This window comes from Rhea pennata, chromosome 13, assembly GCF_028389875.1.
Source record: "Rhea pennata isolate bPtePen1 chromosome 13, bPtePen1.pri, whole genome shotgun sequence".
Taxonomy (NCBI): domain Eukaryota; kingdom Metazoa; phylum Chordata; class Aves; order Rheiformes; family Rheidae; genus Rhea; species Rhea pennata.
This window is the reverse complement of record NC_084675.1, coordinates 15071339-15089938: the sequence shown is the minus strand read 5'-3', so window position 1 is coordinate 15089938 and position 18600 is coordinate 15071339. Positions and strand designations below refer to the sequence as shown.

The following is an 18600-nucleotide window of genomic DNA, read 5'->3' as shown; positions in this document are numbered from 1 at the left end:
GCATATATTGCACAGCAGCTCCATACATGGGACAGGAGGTCTAGTCCCTTGTGCGGGCTGGAGAGGAGCAATGTCCATAGAGAGCAGCTACCTCGGCGAGACATTGGTGTCTGCGGGAGGTGGAGTTTGGGCACTTGCTGTGCTCCAAGAGGACAGGTGTGGCTGGAGATGCTACGGGAGGCATGTTCTTCAAATGAGGTAAAGCCTCCCTCCATATATCTCCCTGAGGGAAGCCCCAAGTTGGTGAAACTTGGTCTTTTTTTGTGACCTAGGTTTACAGAGTCAGTCCAACTCAGCAAGTCAATGATTCAAAACAGCCTTCCTCATTGAATCCTACGATCAAGGACATTAAATAGTGGAAAACCTTATCCCTTGCATGCAAAACCTGAGCTGTTCCAGCACTGCCAAAAACATTGCCCAGAGTAGGCCTGAAACCCAGCTGTGCCTCCTTTCCGACTAAGGTGCTAAGGAGCCCAATAGGTCACTCCTTTCCTTACACAAGGCATTCCTACAACCCCCTCCACATTTTTCTTCTTTTTGTATGAAAAGTGACTATGCTCCTGATTATTCAGCTTTGGCTACAGTAGCTTAGTACTGAGTTCACTCACCTGACTGGACTCCTGCATCAGAAGATTTAAATAAAACCCCACAGTTCTGAGAATTCAGCAGGGATAGGGAAGACACAAAAGAATTCCAGGTTCTGGGGTGCTGGAAAGCTAAGGTTGCCTCGCTATGAGCCTGATTTAAACTTAGGCTCACAGAGACGGTGGCTCAGACTCAGAAGATTTAAATTCTTCACTTTTTCCATAAGCTTATCAGCACCAACATAGTCAAATTCAGCATTTTATTTTGTCAGTCAACAATATGGAGCCAAGAAAACATCTCCCTGACTGTGATCATATCAGTTTCTGAGGAGATTTGCACATGCTCATGTCAGCTTTCTTGGTGAGCTTGTACCCCTTGACATGGTGTCAAAAACTGCTTCACACAGTGAAAGAACATGACAGAGGAAATCTAAGAAATTCCCAAGCGGACCCTCCCCTCTCGTATCAGCGTGAGCTCTGAGAGCTCCCTTAGCAAGCAGCCCTGGCCTCGCATACCTGATGATTGCTTCTTGGTGGTGAGATGTGTGCAAACGTGCCGTGGGTGCGTGTGAGCTGGGGAAAGGTCCCCTTGCTCAAGTGCAAGCTCTTCTGGTCATTAGCAGCTAGGCCAGGAGCTGGCTCATTTTTTGCCAACATTCGTGTACTCAGCTCACAAAATAAACACCACTCCTGGCTAATGTCACAGCATCTTTTAATTATAGAGGGATTTGAAGGTGTTCTTTCTCTTTTTTTCTCCCCCTTTTTAAATGATGTCCCAGGCAAGACTTCAGGAGGTGAAGAACAGGCCCGAATATCACCTCTGGCTGCTATACTGTGCCTCTGCTTACCTGCTGCAGCGCCAGGGCGGTCCGTCCATGAAGGGGGGGGTCTGCCACCGAACCCGCCGAAGCGGTAACGGACCCTTCTGCAGACGTCTGTGGGCGTGAGGCTCGGAGGCCTCCTCCGCGCTCGGCCGGGAGGGGAGCGGGACCGTCCCAGAGCCGCCCCGCAGGCCGCCACGCCGCAGGCCCCGCGGCCTCGGGGGCCCCGCGGCCTCGGGAGCCCCGCAGCCTCGGGGGACCCCGCGTCTGCGCCAATTCGGCTTGGGGCGAACCCGGTCCTCCTGCCCTGGGTGGATTTTTTTTATTTTTTACGCTCTCAGCTTGTAAGCCTGAGTCTCCAGTGACCGCTGCTGTGAAGCTTAACGCAAACAAACGTCCTGTTGCTGTGCCAAAACATACCGTTCATCTGGGTGCTGCAGAGGATCTGCAGTGAATACAATTCCCAGTGTTTCAGAGGTAGTGGTGGCCGAGATTAGCAAGCCTGACTTAATGAAGAGCTATGATAATTTCATATGCACTGAACAGGGGGAAATAAATAATCAAATGAAAAAGGACAAAACCAGCAGGGAAAGAAAATTTATTTCCAAGTATCTACGAGAGTGCTACAAACAATAGAGACTAAAACTCAAAGCATTTAAAACTATTAAAAAAAATGTAGTTGACAATGTCCTTCTTAAAAACTAAACATAAAAATGTAGAAAAAGCAATTGTTAATTCTAAAACTTGCTCCATAGTGAAATAAAACCAGATAGCATCAACGAGGATGGAGTCCTACAAATGTTTTTTTCTTTTTTAACTTTATTTCCATTTGTTAATTTGTAAATTGATACTCATTTTTTATATTTATTTAAATTTATGATGGAGAAATGTGCAAATCTAGCAAAAAATTCTTTGGATTATAAACAGAGAAAAATCATCAACCAAAGAAATTTGAACTGAATTAAGTAATAAACTATAGAATTATATAGAATGCATACAGTTATAATAAAGTGAAATATTACAATAAACATTGTAGAGCAAATCTGCTGATTTAGCAAACTCTGCATTATAAAAACATAGGAATATAATGGGACAAGTAATATGTTACGAATATAAAGCTGAAACATCATTCCTAATTTTAATGAGTTAAATTTTAATCTAACTACATATATGGGGGTCTTCAGAAAAGCAATACATCAACAAATCAGATTTCCTTTCAGATCAAGCAGTTTGGTACCTGACTGCAAACGAAGGACAGCATCCGTAAAATGAATGGTAGAAAAATGTATATCATTTCTATTTATTGCCTCTTCCCATATTGCAGCTGCTGATCTCTGACCCTAAACAGCAAACTATATTAAATTTAGCAGAACTACAGCTGTACACAGATGCTGAAAATGTTGATGTGTGGAACCTATTCCAATCCCTTGCTCATTCTGAACTAATATAAAAAAGTTACAGATCATTTTTTCGATTAAAAACATACATTACAAAGAACAATTCTGAAAGCACTCTGTATTTCTGTCATTACAAATTAAAATGTCTTCCTAGCAGTAGACGATGCTATTCTACTGTAGTAAATGAAAAAAGAAAAAAAAAGAATGAAAAAGAAAAAGAAAAAATGTAAGTGCCAGAATCTTAATTAATACTCAGGTAAAGTAATTGTCAGGTAGAACAGCCTTTAGGGAACTTAGAGCTAAATTGGGTCAGATTTAAGTCTTTAAAACCTGCAGAAGCTTAGCACAGATACTGAAATTCAAAAGCCTGGAGTAAATTGTAAGTAAGTACAGTGTACTCCTGTCCATTCATAAAGTCATTACTGAAGTCTCTGGAATTCCTAAGATATAAGATAAATGCATATTACATGGGAAATATTTAAAAGAATTACACTTAATTTAATCCAGAACACAATATTATTATATGAAGACTATTACTGTGTTCTGGGAGCAGCCACAAGCTGTAGATAGAGAGGGTACAAAATGTTCACCAGACATTACATTTTTTTTTTAATCTAAAAAACATTTGTAAAATGTACTTGATTTTTAAATAATCACTTAACAAGGCAACAAACCAACTACAAACACATAATAAATAAGGCTATTAAAAGGTCACAACTGTAGTAAATTAGTCAGAACTATAAATGGGACATTAGAAACACTATGTTTTTCCTTATATGCTTAATAACCAGAACAAGAATTAAAAAAGAATCAGTTTATTTCAAAGTCTGCTTCTTATATTGAAGCACATATTAAAGCAACAGTACAATGTTCATAAAATATAAGTGTGATGCTGTAACATTTCTTACATGTCAGAATACTGATATTTGTATGTATACTAAAATAAGAATTTTAAAATTGTACAAATAGATACATTAAAAATGACATAGAAATAGGGCGCCTCCCACTGCAACAAGACAGATTTTTTATATCTGGCACGTATTAGTTCAAGATGAAAGTATAAGCAAAAAGATTTACAAGAATCAGCAGTAACAAGGTTGATGCTCAAGAGACATAATAATTGTACATTGTACTGTACATACATCATATGGGTTTAAGCTGGCTGAATATTATATATTTCAAGTTTAAAAATGCACTACCATATAGAGTGTCCATAGTTTAAGGCGAAATTACAGCTCAGAACTGTTATCTTTTCTAATTTGTGGAAGCTTCTTTGACATAAAAGATTTAGATGTTCATAATACATAAAAGATTTCCTTTATTTGTAGGTTCACTTTTAGCATTTTCCTTCATTTAAATATTTTGTATTTCATAAGTGGGTTTTTCCTCTCATGAAGTTGATAGCCAACTTCTGCATTTGCCTTTTGTAGGAAAAGGTACTTCACAGTATTTACCACTTTTATATCCTTCTTTATCAATGGAATCCTCTCTGTCAAACTTTAAATGAGACTTCTCTTGATTTTTAAAAAAATACCTGCTTACATTTCTTCTGGATTCTTCAGAACATCAGACACAGTTCTTAAGGCCAAATCTGAAACTTTATTGTTAAGAATCATCATCGAAAGTGTCTTTGGAGCCATACAAGTCTGCAAGTTTCTTAAATCGAGGTCCCCAATTTTGTAGATAGTCGTAGTCCAAATCAGAATCTGTTGTTGCTGACTCTAAGGAGCTAAGTGAACCAGCCACTGAGCCTCTGCCTTCATAGCCGTAGATCTGAATAGAGTCATAGGGAGGAGCAGTTGGGTCGTTGTCGGCCTCCTGTATTCTTGTGTTGATGAAATCATCAACATCAACGCTATTGGGAGCTGGCCGAAGCCCTGGTCTTGGCATATACTGATACTCAGGCTTTATGTCTTTACGAGGAATAAATCCATTGATGCCATCAGGGTTCTGCAAAGTAGCTATGTCAAAAGCTTCGGTATCTTCCTCTCCTCCACCTTCATCATCATAAGTAATGATATTCTCTCTGACATCTTCTTCTTCAAACACGATCAGGGGTTCTTTTTTCTGCCTTTTCAGTGTTACAAACAACACGACAATGACTGCAGAAAAAATAAAGCAAGTTAGACCACACTCTAAAGCAGTATCTGTTTTATGAATTCATTAGGGCTGGGACCTAACAACTTCCTAACATTGGATGCTCAGGTTCTGCACTACAGTTCTTCTTGTATTTTTATTGACGTCTGCATTTTTAGCATATTTAACTAGCTAAAAGCATGACATTGGAATATAGATGTCAACATACAGATTCGAGGGCTTACATTTGGACTGAATACATTGCTCAAGCTAAGAGCTCATTACTGCAAGACTTCAATTCAGGAACTGCATTTGTGGGCCCTCAATGCTGCATGAGCTTTGTGGCACTGCCTTTGATAAGAGTCCAATCATATTGCATAGCTGCAGTGAAACACAGATGAATCTTTACTCTCCACTGGATGCCCAAACCTAAACCCTAATTCCATGTTCATAAAAACAGACATTTGCATGAAAATTGCATTTCTCTAATGCAAGACCTCAAAACACGTGCTTTTGTTGATTTGTTCCTTCTCACTGCAAATTTCTTTAAAATAACTTAAAATTACATTAAAAAAGTGACCATAACTTCCCATAGGCCAATTAATGTTTTATATAAGTATTTTCAAATCATCAGGAAATGTTTTATAGCAGTTTCTTAAAAGCAGCTCTTTGAGCCATTCATTTGTCTTCAACAAAAGTGGAGTTAGAGGGAAATAGCTGGTAGCAGCCATTAATCCTAGCTGACCTCAATAAGGAACCTGTCATCCAGGGAAGATCACAAAACTTAAAACTGTGTCATGACCTCCTTTAACCACTGTCCCTGATTAACTGGTATTAGGCCACAAGAGGACATTCTCTGACCATACTCAGGCAAGTTCACTGGTGTTTCCTATTGCAGTTATCACATAGTGCATTTCAGCCAAATAAATTAGTGTCACCTATAAAAATAAAAGCTGAGAAATAAGGATTGATGTATCCACCTCAGAACTAAAGACAAAATTAACATTACAATACAAACAAGCGTAGAAAAATAAGAACGAGAGAACTTTTCTTACCTAATAAAATCACAATGCAAGCAAGAATGGCAATTAAAGCTCCAGTGCTTAATCCCGCATTGAGGATGTAGGCTTCGGCATTACAGGAGAGCAAGGAACCATTGCTGTCACAGCCGCAGACTCGAATGGTGAGGGTGTTGGTGCTGCTCATGGGTGGGAGTCCACCATCACTTATTACAATAGGAAGAAGGTATAAATCTTGCTTTTGGCGACTAAATCCTTCACGTCTAACAAAAACGCTTGCTGTGTTATCTGTTTAAAGAAGGGAGATAAATTATAATCATTATTTTTTCCTCAAACTCATCCTCTTAGGAAATATTGAAAAATTATATTTTGCTACAATGGTACTGATTTTTCCGATGCTGTAGGCATGCACAATAAACAGATTACTGCCTTCTTAATGAGCCAAAGGCAATTACAGTATTGTGCTTCATTCATACAGTACCATACTCAATTTTAATTTTGTTAGGGTGATGAGGGTAATACAAGGAACACAAAAAATGGCTTTCTTTGGTTATATCTTTTTGCATAAATTGGTCTCATTTGCAAAGTATCTTAACACCATTCATATGTGAGTTCAATTAATTATATACCATAAGGGAATACAACTCACAGTAAACAAAGCATTTATTTTATAAATCATAATGTTTATGACTGATTTGAAAGTGGTATCATATAAACAGCTGAATATTAGCTCTATCAACTATGCCAACTGAATGCATTCATTATAAGTAGTAAAAAGTATATATATATATATATATCATAGAAAGTCCACTCTATAAATTATTACCATAGAAGATGACATTAGTAGTGTTTCTAGAACTCCACTAGCCTTCAAGGAAATTCATGATACTTCATCAATTAATTGAATGATCAAGTCTTGGCATTTCTGCCCGTGCTGGTTCTAAGCCCTATCTAGAATTAAAGTATTCAGTGGAGGGGAAAAAAGCAAATCCCAATAATTTATTGTTCTAGGTGTCAGACCTACAGAAACAGAAGGCAGAATTCTGCACAACAATAGCCTGTATTAATAGAACTCCCACCAAAATGAAAACAAACATAACTGTGTACTGGTAAATTTAAACCTTGATGTTCACCTATTTCAGTTAAACACACTATATTTTGCAGTTTTCATCCAAACTCCCCAAAGCCATAATTCACATATGCACTATATGTCCAGGTGAATTATGAATTATATAGATACAATGAGAAGGTCAAGTATTGCTCCAAAACTATTTACAACATCACTGAACAAGTGCCATGTTCCTTTCCATCTTACGCCTGGAAGCCAAGCTGCAGCATCAGTGCAGAGCATCATTTTAGACAGGTCTTCAGACTCTTTGGGGTGACAGCATTCAAAAGGGAAGTGTGTAACTCGAAACACTGGGATGAGACCGCCAAAGTTTCCTGCTCCCAGCCATTCCAGAAATACAGAAGGAAACACAGTATTTCTTTATAGCATTTCTTGTTTCTTAGTTCTCAGCTTGAACCAAAGTTCATAAAATCGTAAACATCCTGAAGTAAGTAAAATGAAACAATTCTATCCATGTTTTTCAGACCTTCAAAAAGATTCAGTTTCAGATATGGATTTCCTTCACTCAACCTTTTCCGTTTTGCCAATGCTCTTTATTTTTCACCGTATAACAGGAGGAAAAAAGAATGGGATGGTTCTTTTATCTGCTAAAAGGAGGGCTATTCACCTTCAATGGTTCCCATTTTACTGCTGCCTCGGGGTACTGCAGAAGATTAATCATTTTCCTCTTGAAGAGTCAGCATAAATTCCAGAATTTAATAATGCGAATCATAAAACCTCTTTTAATGATCTGACCACTGCTATTTCCATGAAAATCTGTGAATAAATTATACCAAGAGAGAAGTATTCTTGCCTTATATTAATCACCCTTGCAGACATTGCCCCTGACATGGGACAAGGTCTGTAACTGTCTCCAAGTTGAGTGGACACAGATAAATTTATCGGATAATAAGGATGCTTGTACTACTGTCCTGTTTATCTGGACTTCCCCTCTAGAAAATTCTGCAGATCATACCAGAAAAGAATGAAATTATTTAGGACTGTCCTAGATACCATCTGCTTAATACATGTGGAATTAATTCATCTCCTCGTGCCTGCACTTTGCCCCCTGCTAACCCTAACCTCAACAGATGCCCAGTTTGGTTCTCTCTATATATGACAGTGCCATAGACTGTAAGATGCTTAAGTTTCATAAAATTAACATGTAGCTGCTAAACACCTTGCAAGCTTCTCCTCTACATAACAGTCATGTTTGTTAAGGATGGAGAGTTGATAAAGATTTGATTATTTGTCACTATTGGAGGTGCTGTTTGCTTCTTTTCAGAGTCTTTTCAATCATCTCCTAAATGTTTACATGCAACATTTGTTCAACTAGGTTTTGTGGCACAATTTTTAACAATATCTTAGTGATATAAGTGTCTGAATGATAGGCTTCTTCTTTTGCAACTTTAATGGGCTTGTAACATTTGTTATAAATAGAAATGTAACATTTAACATCTACAAATCTATCAGCTAATACTTACAATAATACTTATATAATCAATAAAATCAAACTATTCCATAGGATTCTCTAAAATGCATGTAATAATTCATTTCCTCTACATGAGAACAAAGAAAGAACTGCTCTACTAAAAAAAAAGGGTTGTGAAACAACAGATTATTTTTGTGGTTAAAAAAATATGAACATTAATAGAGAGCTAAGATGCAACTACCTAGAGACTGCACAGGCAATTTGGAAGGAAATCCAGGCCCAAGAAAATCCAAGTTCATATCCCATTTTAACAGTATAGGCAATCAAGAGCTTACAGTCCATGCAAACATCTGATTGGCCAGCTATGTCTATGATTTGGTTACCTTTTGCTAAAACACTACAATTTAATAATCAAACCGATCAGACACAAATGAAGCAATTAAGCCTTGTCGTCTTCACTAAATAAATATATCATCTGATAAAATAAAAATTATTTTTAGTATGATTTGTTTAGATTGTAACTATAGTAGCAGTTATATAGCATAAGATATGCATGCACTACCCAATAATAACTTAGAGCAAGAACAATATCACACAGTAGTGTGTTTAGTCTTCTGGCCACATATTTTGTATTATATTATATTTTTCCTGAATTTTGGCAGCTTTAATAGCATTCTTAATATGAAGTTGAAAAAAGGATGGCAAATATTCTGTTATGATACAGTCAGGCCAATTCCACTGCAGTCAATTATACTATACTGCACTAAGGGTGAATTTGATGCAATGGCTGATGTGTTTAGTTTAATTTAAGGTGATTTCTGGTTTAACATATTTTTTTAAAAGTAAAAGTCAATAAGCATGCCAAGCTAAAGTTTAAAAAGGCCTCACACATATCAACCCCCAAAGGTCAGGTTTTTTTTTAACCTTTTTTTCAGTTGATGTTCACTTCTTATATTTAGAAGGAACATAATATCTATGAGAGGAAGAAAAAAGAACTCTTTAACCTAGATAAAAGATAACATATAATCCTAGCTAATATTCTCATCCTTGCTTTTTCATCATTTTCAAGTCTCAGGAGTATAAGTGTAATCCAGGCATAATGGCATTTTTTTAAGCCAAGAAACAGAAGTTAAATGTCAATACCAGCTTACAACTATTACTTAACACATATGGGAGCTACTAGACCGGCAGTCTTTTAAAGAACACAGTGTGGGTTAACAAAAGATAGAAGGACAAAAATATCCATCCCAACACCGTCCAGAAAAATATACATGCTTTCATTTTTCCTGCTATTATTGTCTGGGGAGTACCATGTCCAAAAGTGTTGTAAGTAAGTAAGTGAACAGATTACCTATACTCACCAGGAAATCTTCATAATTAGAAGTTCAAAAAGTGCATTGCTTTATGGTGATTTTCCTTATCTTTGATTTTCCTCTTTCCTTCTAGTGATCTTCTCAACGGTTTCCCAAGTTTTCCTCCCCATAAAGGCAAGCCTAGCTTGGGCTTTTTGGGGTTGTTTTAGCGTAGCTATTCTGTAAGGTGCCTTCCAGATAAAGGCGCTGACTGCAGTGTGAAAATCAGCAGCTATGTCAGAACATGAGAGCTGCCTTGACAAGAAACCTAACCAAATGCGGGGGCTGATTGCCTTGGATCAGTACCAGGCAGTGGCAACTGCTGCAGAGAATCCAGGGCAAAACCCCATCATTTCACTGACCATAGGTTTCAAAAATCTCTTGAAACAGATTGAAATTGAGAGTCAGAGGACATGTTTCTATTGAAAGAATGGATTTTAGTCATAGATTTTTGTGGCCTTACAAACTTAGTGTCAGTCTTCTGACTTGAGGTTAATGCTTTCTAAAGAAATTATGTCTTGTGTGTTTTAAAACATCATTATGCCTCACTTTTTGATAGTGAGGTGTCATTCATCCTTGGGCAGCATGCAAACACAAGGTTTTGCAGCAACGCTGGCTTTGTGCCAAGCCCCCACAGGCGCTGAATCCAAGCAAAGGTCATTACAGCTTAGGACGGAGCAGGATTTGAAGCAGGAAAGCCATTTGTTAAGAATATGTCTTTCTTCTTTTTTTTCATGAAGGGCCATGTACCTCTGCTACGCTTTTGAAGTTGACTTCAATGGAAGTAAAGCTGAACAGAGGCTGGGCAAATATAGTGCTGTTTATTTACGTGGTATAATGTAAGTAAGTGAACAGTGCAAAAGCAATTCAGTGTTTTATCACAGCATGTGATAAGCCATTATCTCATGTTTTCTATGGAAGATAGTCTCAGCTGAAAAACTTGGTAACACAGTAGGCTATTAATAGGATATAGAATGTGATTACTTTTTTTTTTTGGATTACTGCAATATGTGATTACTTTCAGTAGCTGGTAGAAAGAAACTCTATTAAATGATAATTATAGGACTATATTCACTTTAAAGTTCCGTAATAGACCCAAACACTGGAGTTTTCATTAACTGTTCTCCACAGTTAATAAAGTCATTTTTCTTTGAAACTTGCAATTCCATCTAAAAGAAGTGGCATGGTACATACATAGACTACTCAGATTTACAAATGAAAAAGAGAACTTTAAATGATCATGTAAATTATTTGACTTACAAATGGTAACACTTCCTCTGAAAAGGTTTTCTGTCTAGAAGTACATAGAATTCTAACCTTTTCCCTTTGCTCGCTACCATAACTTATTAAAAAAAACTCATACAAAAAGAAAATAGTTAAATTGACAACACAACTGCAATAAAAATTGTACAGTAATGATGGAAAGACAATATGGAAATGGATGGACTTCATTACATTCATTATATTACATTTTATTACACATTTCCTAAACACAAAATTATACAGAAAGATTAAATCCTTAAAACAACGTCTTGTTGAAATGACCTTTCACAGTATTATCAGGTCCAGTCACTGTATTCAGTGGACATCATTTCCATCATAAAACCTTATTATCTGGGTTAACATTTTCATTAAAAAAATGAATTTCATGCATATGGAACTGAAGGATTAATAGAATTAGTAGGCGTCAGGCACTATGATACCATTTGCCGGCAGCTGTCTCAGCGCACCTCGATTCTGACCTATGTTTTCGCTGTTATTTCAGATGAGAATCTTCCCTGCCAGTTTTGCCAAGTGGTGCCAAAGGATGAGTAACACTTGTGATACTATTTTCCACTAGAGACTTAGCTGGTATTTCTAAGCTCATTCCTAAGTGCGGGAGGAACCTATGTCTCTGAGGGTGAAAGACTCATAATTTTTATGCATAATCTAATCCATTTTCAGATTGATATGATGTCCATAAAATACCTTCTAAGGAGAAACTTGACCTCAGGGTCTTAAGCAAAACGTACATTTCTATTTACATCTCTTTAAAAATGCATTCACTGATTTATCAAAAAAATTGTGTTTTACTACCTTTAAGAGAATAAATATATTCAGTCCACAAGATCTTTTATGAATTGCATATATAGGTACAAGTGTTGAGCACTAGAAAATATTACTTTGGTCCTTCAAGAATAACAGAAATTGTGCTTAGGAACTCTAGTGATAATTATCCTCGCTTAAAGTGTTGAGAGATATGGTACAACATGTCACTTATGAGAAAAAAATTCTTACTGAAATCATGTATCTTGACTATGTTGCCTTTTGTATGTCTGGCAATCTGTAGTAAATCCTTTGGCTTCGTGATTTAAACCAGTTCAAATGAGTTCTGAATTTCAGGGAACAGTCAAGCTTCTCACAAACATTAAAATTTGCTAATTAAAAACAGTTTCTTGGAAGTTGAAGCATTTTTATAGGAAAACAACACATGAATAACCACCAACATATAATGTAAATATCAATTAATTATCATTAAATAAGTAGAATAAATATTTCTGATGACTGCACTGTCTTTTTTCTGTTTTTTTCCCTCTGGCTTCCTCAACCTTTGGCAAGTTATGCTCACTGAAGCTGTTGTGTTAGAAGTTTTGGCTTTCATCTATGTCCTTTTGCCTACAAGTTTCTCGCATCTTAAAATACTCAATCTGAATGCAAGGCTACCTATGTTTCATTAATTGAAGGTTGGCAAAGAGATCAGGATTCCAATCTGGGCAAGTTTCACAACAGAAATCCATACTCATGTTTCCTACAAAAGGTTAGTGTGGCATCAGTTTTATTCCATTACGACTCTAGTCCATGTCTGTCATGATCCATAATATACAAAAACTACTAAGCAGCATTAAGTGGAAAAAACCAAGCAACTTAACACTTTCTCATTCCTCAGCTAATTTTAGCATAGCAAGTAGTTTTGTGGAAATCGCAAAAATCTGCCTAATACACTTAGCAAATGTTTCTGGCAATGTTTATCCTCTTCCTGGGAAATATAATGGCAATGGATTTTTCATGTAGGGCATTATTATGTAATTTGAAATATGTATTCAAGAAAATGAAAGTGATTTAACGAGCATTACACTATTCCAAAAACATCCCTGTAGATCAGCTCTATTTTTCCTACCTTCTTCCCCTACACCTCTGAAAAACAGGTACTCTGTCAAGGTTAATGAAAATGCTGTTGCATGACATTATATTGGCCATTATTTTTCCTTTGTCATTTCTTGGAACAGTAATACAGAAGGAATCTTATACAAACCTCTGTTGTCTCTGAGTGTAAAATTTGGATTATGAATAATTTCAGGTGGTAAACTGAAGATAAATCTTGGTCCATTGGCCGAGTCATCCTTGTCATCAGCAGTAATTGTAATAAATTGCTGTGAAAGAAAAGTAGTTTAAAAACAGTTAACAGTTTAAACAGTTCCTTCTTCAGAGACACGACATACAGACAGCATTCAGAGGAGACCCTTGAAAATAAAGAATTTTGAAAGTCCAAGGAAATAGAAAAAACCTCCAAAATATCCCAAACAAACATAGGCAATTATGAAAAAGCTGCAGATACAAGACTGTGATCTTTATTTGATCTTTATTTGCTATTACATTTAACCAGCGCAGAATTATAGATGCATACACATTCTCATACACAAATTTGTGCTGATAATAACTTACTAAGCTAAAAGATCTCAACAGCTTTGAGGGAGTTGTTAGCACAATGTCCTCTTCAAACTAGTACACTAACTGCAAAAGTGCAGTTAATGTGTAGATCCATATGCTAGCTGATACCATCCCCATTCCTTACGGGCTGTTCAGGGATAAATCTGCAGGCTCCAAGCTGCAAGCGCTGCAATGTGTTTCTCACCATAGCATTCAGAGTACTTCTGCAACACCCGCAACAGGCTCACAACTGGGGATGCTGTTCCCAGTCATGGTTGGCAGATACCCACAGCCAACACCTGTCACGTTCAGTGCATGTAACACTACTCTATAGCTGCTGATAGCAATAAATAAATAAATAAACCACCCCCGCCCTCAAATCCCCAGGAAAGTGCCTGTCTGTGTGCTCTAGGGGTCTTTGCCAAACTTTGAAATAGAGGTTCAGTTACTAACGCTCACTCAATTGTCAGAAACTGGGCTGGTACCCCAAGGGAAAAAATTAATCTGCCGGGAATGCAGCGGACGAAGGCGTACGTACCTGATTGCTTCGAGCGTTCTCACACACAAACGCTTCGTAGGCTGCTGCAAATTTTGGAGCGTTGTCATTGACATCGATGACCTTAATTGCCACTGGAACTTTGGCTTCCTGATGTTGTTTGTCTAAGGGAATAAGTGAAAAAGAAAAAATGAAACAGGAAAACCCTTCAAAACAAAACTCAACAAAAAACTGTGTTAGCTGTACAAAAGTAAAAAAAAAGAATCAGGCTTAAGTTTATCTATTAGGATTTATTACAGCTCATTCAACTCAGACAATTAGAAGCCTACAGAATTTATATCAATGATTGTAAAATACCTCAGTAAAGTACTTACGGACTTCAACTGCAAAGATAGAGATATTATGCCATGCAATTTCTTCCCTATCCAAAGCTTTTACTGTCTTGATGTTGCCATCTTCTGCATTAATAGTAAAATATCTTTCAAGGTCAGTGTGACGATCAATTGAGTATCTAAAGAAGATTGAAATTCAGTAATTAGATAAAAAGATTTAGCAGTTTCATGCATCCAAATTTGTTTTATGCCATATTACTAGTTTTAAATAATTTTAAGCAGTACACTTTTAACATGATGGCCATATCAATGGAAAGATATCTGTTGTTTTTTTTTTTTTTTTTTTTTAACAAAAAGAAATGCACTTGGGTATAGAAAGAATATTATGTCAGAAACTTAGCATAAGCCTTTGAAAATTATTGTTGCTTGAAGTCTCCAGAATTAAACCTACGAATTTACTATATATTCTTATCTTACAAAAATAAAACAAAATCTACTGAGATATTTATATTTTCAGGTGTTTCATATTAATGATGATCTTTTAAATCTTCCAATTTTCAGATTATTCAGAAAATTGATTGATCATACTAGATTATTAAATATTATTCATTATCTACACATTTCCAAACTTTATGCACCTCTGTGTTTTCTATCTTTACCCTGCAATTCTTTGCAATGTTAACTAAACCTCCAAACAGAGTTTCATAATTTAATTCACACTGAAGACATGACAAACAAAAACACACAAATGGAAGAGTATGCAATGTAAGTGCTGAAAGTAAAAGTGTGTGTATATGCTTGTCACTAGAAATTAAGTGTTGGCATTGTCTCCAATCTACTGCAAATATTTCTATGTATTTAGGAAAAAAACATCCTGTCTGTGATGGGCTATTTTATAGAAAATATAATGTAGCATAGAGTCAAAGATGGATGTCCTTAAGTATATTTTAGGTGTTCAGAGCTATAATATATTACACTTTAAGCGTTCTTTAGTGACACGGTCTTTGAGGAAAGCATAGCTATTGGAAAAAGATGTACAAATACTGAAGCGTTACATTATTAATATTCTGGCTGGATTCAGAATTTTACCATTACAGGTCTATCACACTATCTTAATAAAGTTGCATAACAATTCTAAAAGCTGAAGTTTACCCGTAAAAACAAACAGCCGGTACTAACGAAGCATACCTTATAGCACTGTTTGCAGCATCAGGGTCTTTGGCATGTACTTTTCCAACGACAGTACCAGATGCTGCATTTTCTTGTACTTCAAAAATATAACTTGGTTTTAAAAATATGGGTGGCTCATCAGCATCTTCCACAGTTATCTTCACTGTCACTGTGTCCTTGAACGGTCCATTGCTGATGAACTTAGGATCAATATGTACATTGGCTGCCTCTACCTTCAGACTGTAGGACTTTTTGGTTTCAAAATCTAAGAGCTGTGAGAAACAAGATGACGGTGCATCCGTTGACCAGAGTTAGCAAAACTAGAGTGTAAAAAGCAGTAAACAGTCCCCTAGTATTCAATAACATAAAACAAATGTGAGCATATCTTTCAACAAGCTTGGACTGAAATGCATATATTTAAAAACACGAAGACTCGAGTGGAAGGAGCTACACTCTATGTATGCAGCAGCGGCAGCAGAGGAAGGTCACCCAGGGCAGCCTTCCAGGCAGCACAGAGGAGAGGTGAAGAGAAGTTACTAGAAAATGTTACGCTTGGTCTATCCCAAGCTGGCAGGCTTTCCTTTAGGGATATGGATACGGCTTGCACTGCTGGCTGCACCATTTGATAGGACAAAGGCAATTATTATTTAAGTAACAGGGGAAATGTGAAGATAGCTCATTCTTCATCTTTCACTTCTGTAGTCTTTTCTGTCCATAGAGCTCATAGCACTTTAGAAAGGGCAGGTGAAATAACACCCCATGAGACAAATCGTTTTGAGACCCTGATCCAGCTTGCAGCATATCTGCGTCATTACTGACATGAAATGGCTGCAGGGTTGCACTACTGGTAGCTTCAAAATGACTATGCCTCTAAATAACTAAGATGGTACCAACCACAATTCAAGCAGGGCTAACATTACAGACTGAATTCAGGCTCTATACCCCCACCAATCGAACAAATATAATAACTGAACTGCAGAATAATCTCTGTTGGAAGTGACCTGTGGAGGTCATCTAGTCCAGAGCTAGCAAGGCTAACACTGAAGTTAAGCTGCCCAGAGCTGTTTCTTTTTAATTTCTGATCATCCCCAAGAAAAATGAATAGCTACAAAGATATGAAGGGCAAAATAATACTATTAAAATAGAAAATAATATTTATAATTTATATTATTTAAAATATTTTAAAAAATCAAACTGATGGATTGTGTATGAAATAAGCTCAGTATTTTTGCTGCTTTTGGCATAGCCTGTGACTCCTTCAGAACAATATTGTGGATCACGCACAACTGAGGAATTCAAACTATAGGGCATGAAGCTGTTTAGACTGAACATAAAGCAACAGTCAATGTCTGCTACTTATCAGCGCTAGGCAAAACTTCATCAACAATGAAGCTGATGGCATTGTATTTTACCGTGAATTTTTATTATGAACTCATTTAGTTTTTGCATTAATCCACTGTACAGTTTTTACGTAACTCTTCTTGGTTATTTTCTTCCATTCCATTTCAGCTAATGGGGAAATGGAATATTAAGAGTTAATCACAGCTTTATAAACAAATTCAGTGAAATAACATTTATTGTTATTTTAGTTTAGGTGATAATCCATTACTACTAAATACTCTGTCAGAAACAAAGCATATTACACATTTGTAAGTTTGAAGGACAGTACTGTGTACCTTCTTAAGCTTTACAACACCTTCCTGAGTCTCATAATCTGTTGTAATTTCAAACATATCCACTCCATCTCCATCAATGATGCTGTAAGCTACTAAGCCATTTTCTCCAATGTCTGGATCTTTGGCCTTCACTCTTCCAACTTCCTCTCCTGGAACAGCTGCTTCTGACACTGACATCTGGTATACACCTGGCAAAAGAAAAAAATGCATTTACCTTAAATATGCAGTCTGCTTCTTCATTTGTATATTTACCCATGTAACTCTTAAGTTCCAAATAAATACAGTAATTTTTCACATTTTCAAAATTCCCTGAAGGAATGTTATGTAACAAAGAGCTTTGAGAGGTAAGTCATCTGGGAAATCTTAAAACATAGCACTAACCCCTATAAAATTCCCACCTCACTGATGTTTTATACAACCTTTACCTGCCATGTTCAGGAAAGAGTTAAAAGGCCAACTGATCTGTCAAAATACAGAAATGATTATGATGGTTGTAATTCATATCAGATATGTTATTATAAAAATTGAAGGAAAATTCTGTTTTGCATGACTCATGGTATGACCTTCAACTCTTTAGCGTCTAGAAGGGTAACTGCCCATTCAGTCAGGAGCCACAAATTATATAACATGAATTGGATAAGACCTAACCGCTGTGCTGCCCAAAAGAATAAATCTCCTGCTTTCTATGGCTTTAACTTGAAATATGAACTTGTACTAGGAGTGAATATTAAAATTTAGCACAAAAGAGAATACATACCAATTTGGGTGTGATTCCATGCCAAACAAAAAGTGTCTTTCTCATATCAAATGCCACTTGAAAAATAAGCCCCAATCCTCCCACAGATGTGTTGCCATACAGGTTTTTCTCCTGTGTATTCAGGGACATCAGAGCAGAGCACTAATATTCCCAAATAAATCTGTCTCCAACAGTTGTTCTTTAAGCAACATTGCTTCCTGAACCTTCCCGACTCTCTCTAGAGCTTAAGTAGCATAACCTGACCCTAAATGTACAAATCTACACCAGCATTTTCTACCATTTAATCAGCATGAATGTTTACATGAGTAAAAAAAACAGCATGAGAAAATAAAATGATCTAATTTATCCTCCCCTCCATAACTTCTCTTTGTTGCAACCACTAGCACTCTAGGAACATCAGGAGACTTAAACTAGGCAGGGACCTGGCTCATTACCCATGAAAACAATTGGCACATGTCATGGAAATAGACCATTAACTCCAATCACAAAGAAACCAAAATTTAAGCACATAACTCATTACGGATTTTAGCTAGTTATTAAAAAGAAAGAAGAAAAAAGAAAAAAAAAAAAAAGAAGAAAAAAGAAAAAAAAGGGAAAATCATGTGGATGTTACTATAAACAGGCCAAATTCTAGCTTTGAATTGAAGAGCATTCCAAATTAAGGTTTTAACCTGGGGATGAATCATTAAGCAG

The 18600-nt window shown here is 36.6% G+C and overlaps 1 protein-coding gene across 8 annotated transcripts in view; it reads right to left on the bottom strand.

Moving 5' to 3' along the window:
- Positions 1-2041: 2041 nt before the first annotated feature.
- The window catches only part of CDH11 (cadherin 11), a 317396-nt gene continuing 300837 nt past the window's right edge, over positions 2042-18600 (bottom strand). For 7 of the 8 annotated variants that reach the window (XM_062586727.1, XM_062586733.1, XM_062586729.1 and 4 more), the window contains 7 exons: positions 17151-17338; positions 15493-15746; positions 14347-14483; positions 14015-14136; positions 13082-13199; positions 5934-6185; positions 2042-4904 (listed from right to left, as the gene is read on the bottom strand). In XM_062586727.1, coding sequence (XP_062442711.1) covers positions 4408-4904; positions 5934-6185; positions 13082-13199; positions 14015-14136; positions 14347-14483; positions 15493-15746; positions 17151-17338 — 1568 coding nt within the window. In that variant the 3' untranslated portion in view covers positions 2042-4407. Of the gene's footprint in view, positions 4905-5933; positions 6186-9798; positions 9922-13081; positions 13200-14014; positions 14137-14346; positions 14484-15492; positions 15747-17150; positions 17339-18600 lie in introns of those variants that run through there. The other variant, XM_062586734.1, reaches the window with a different exon arrangement.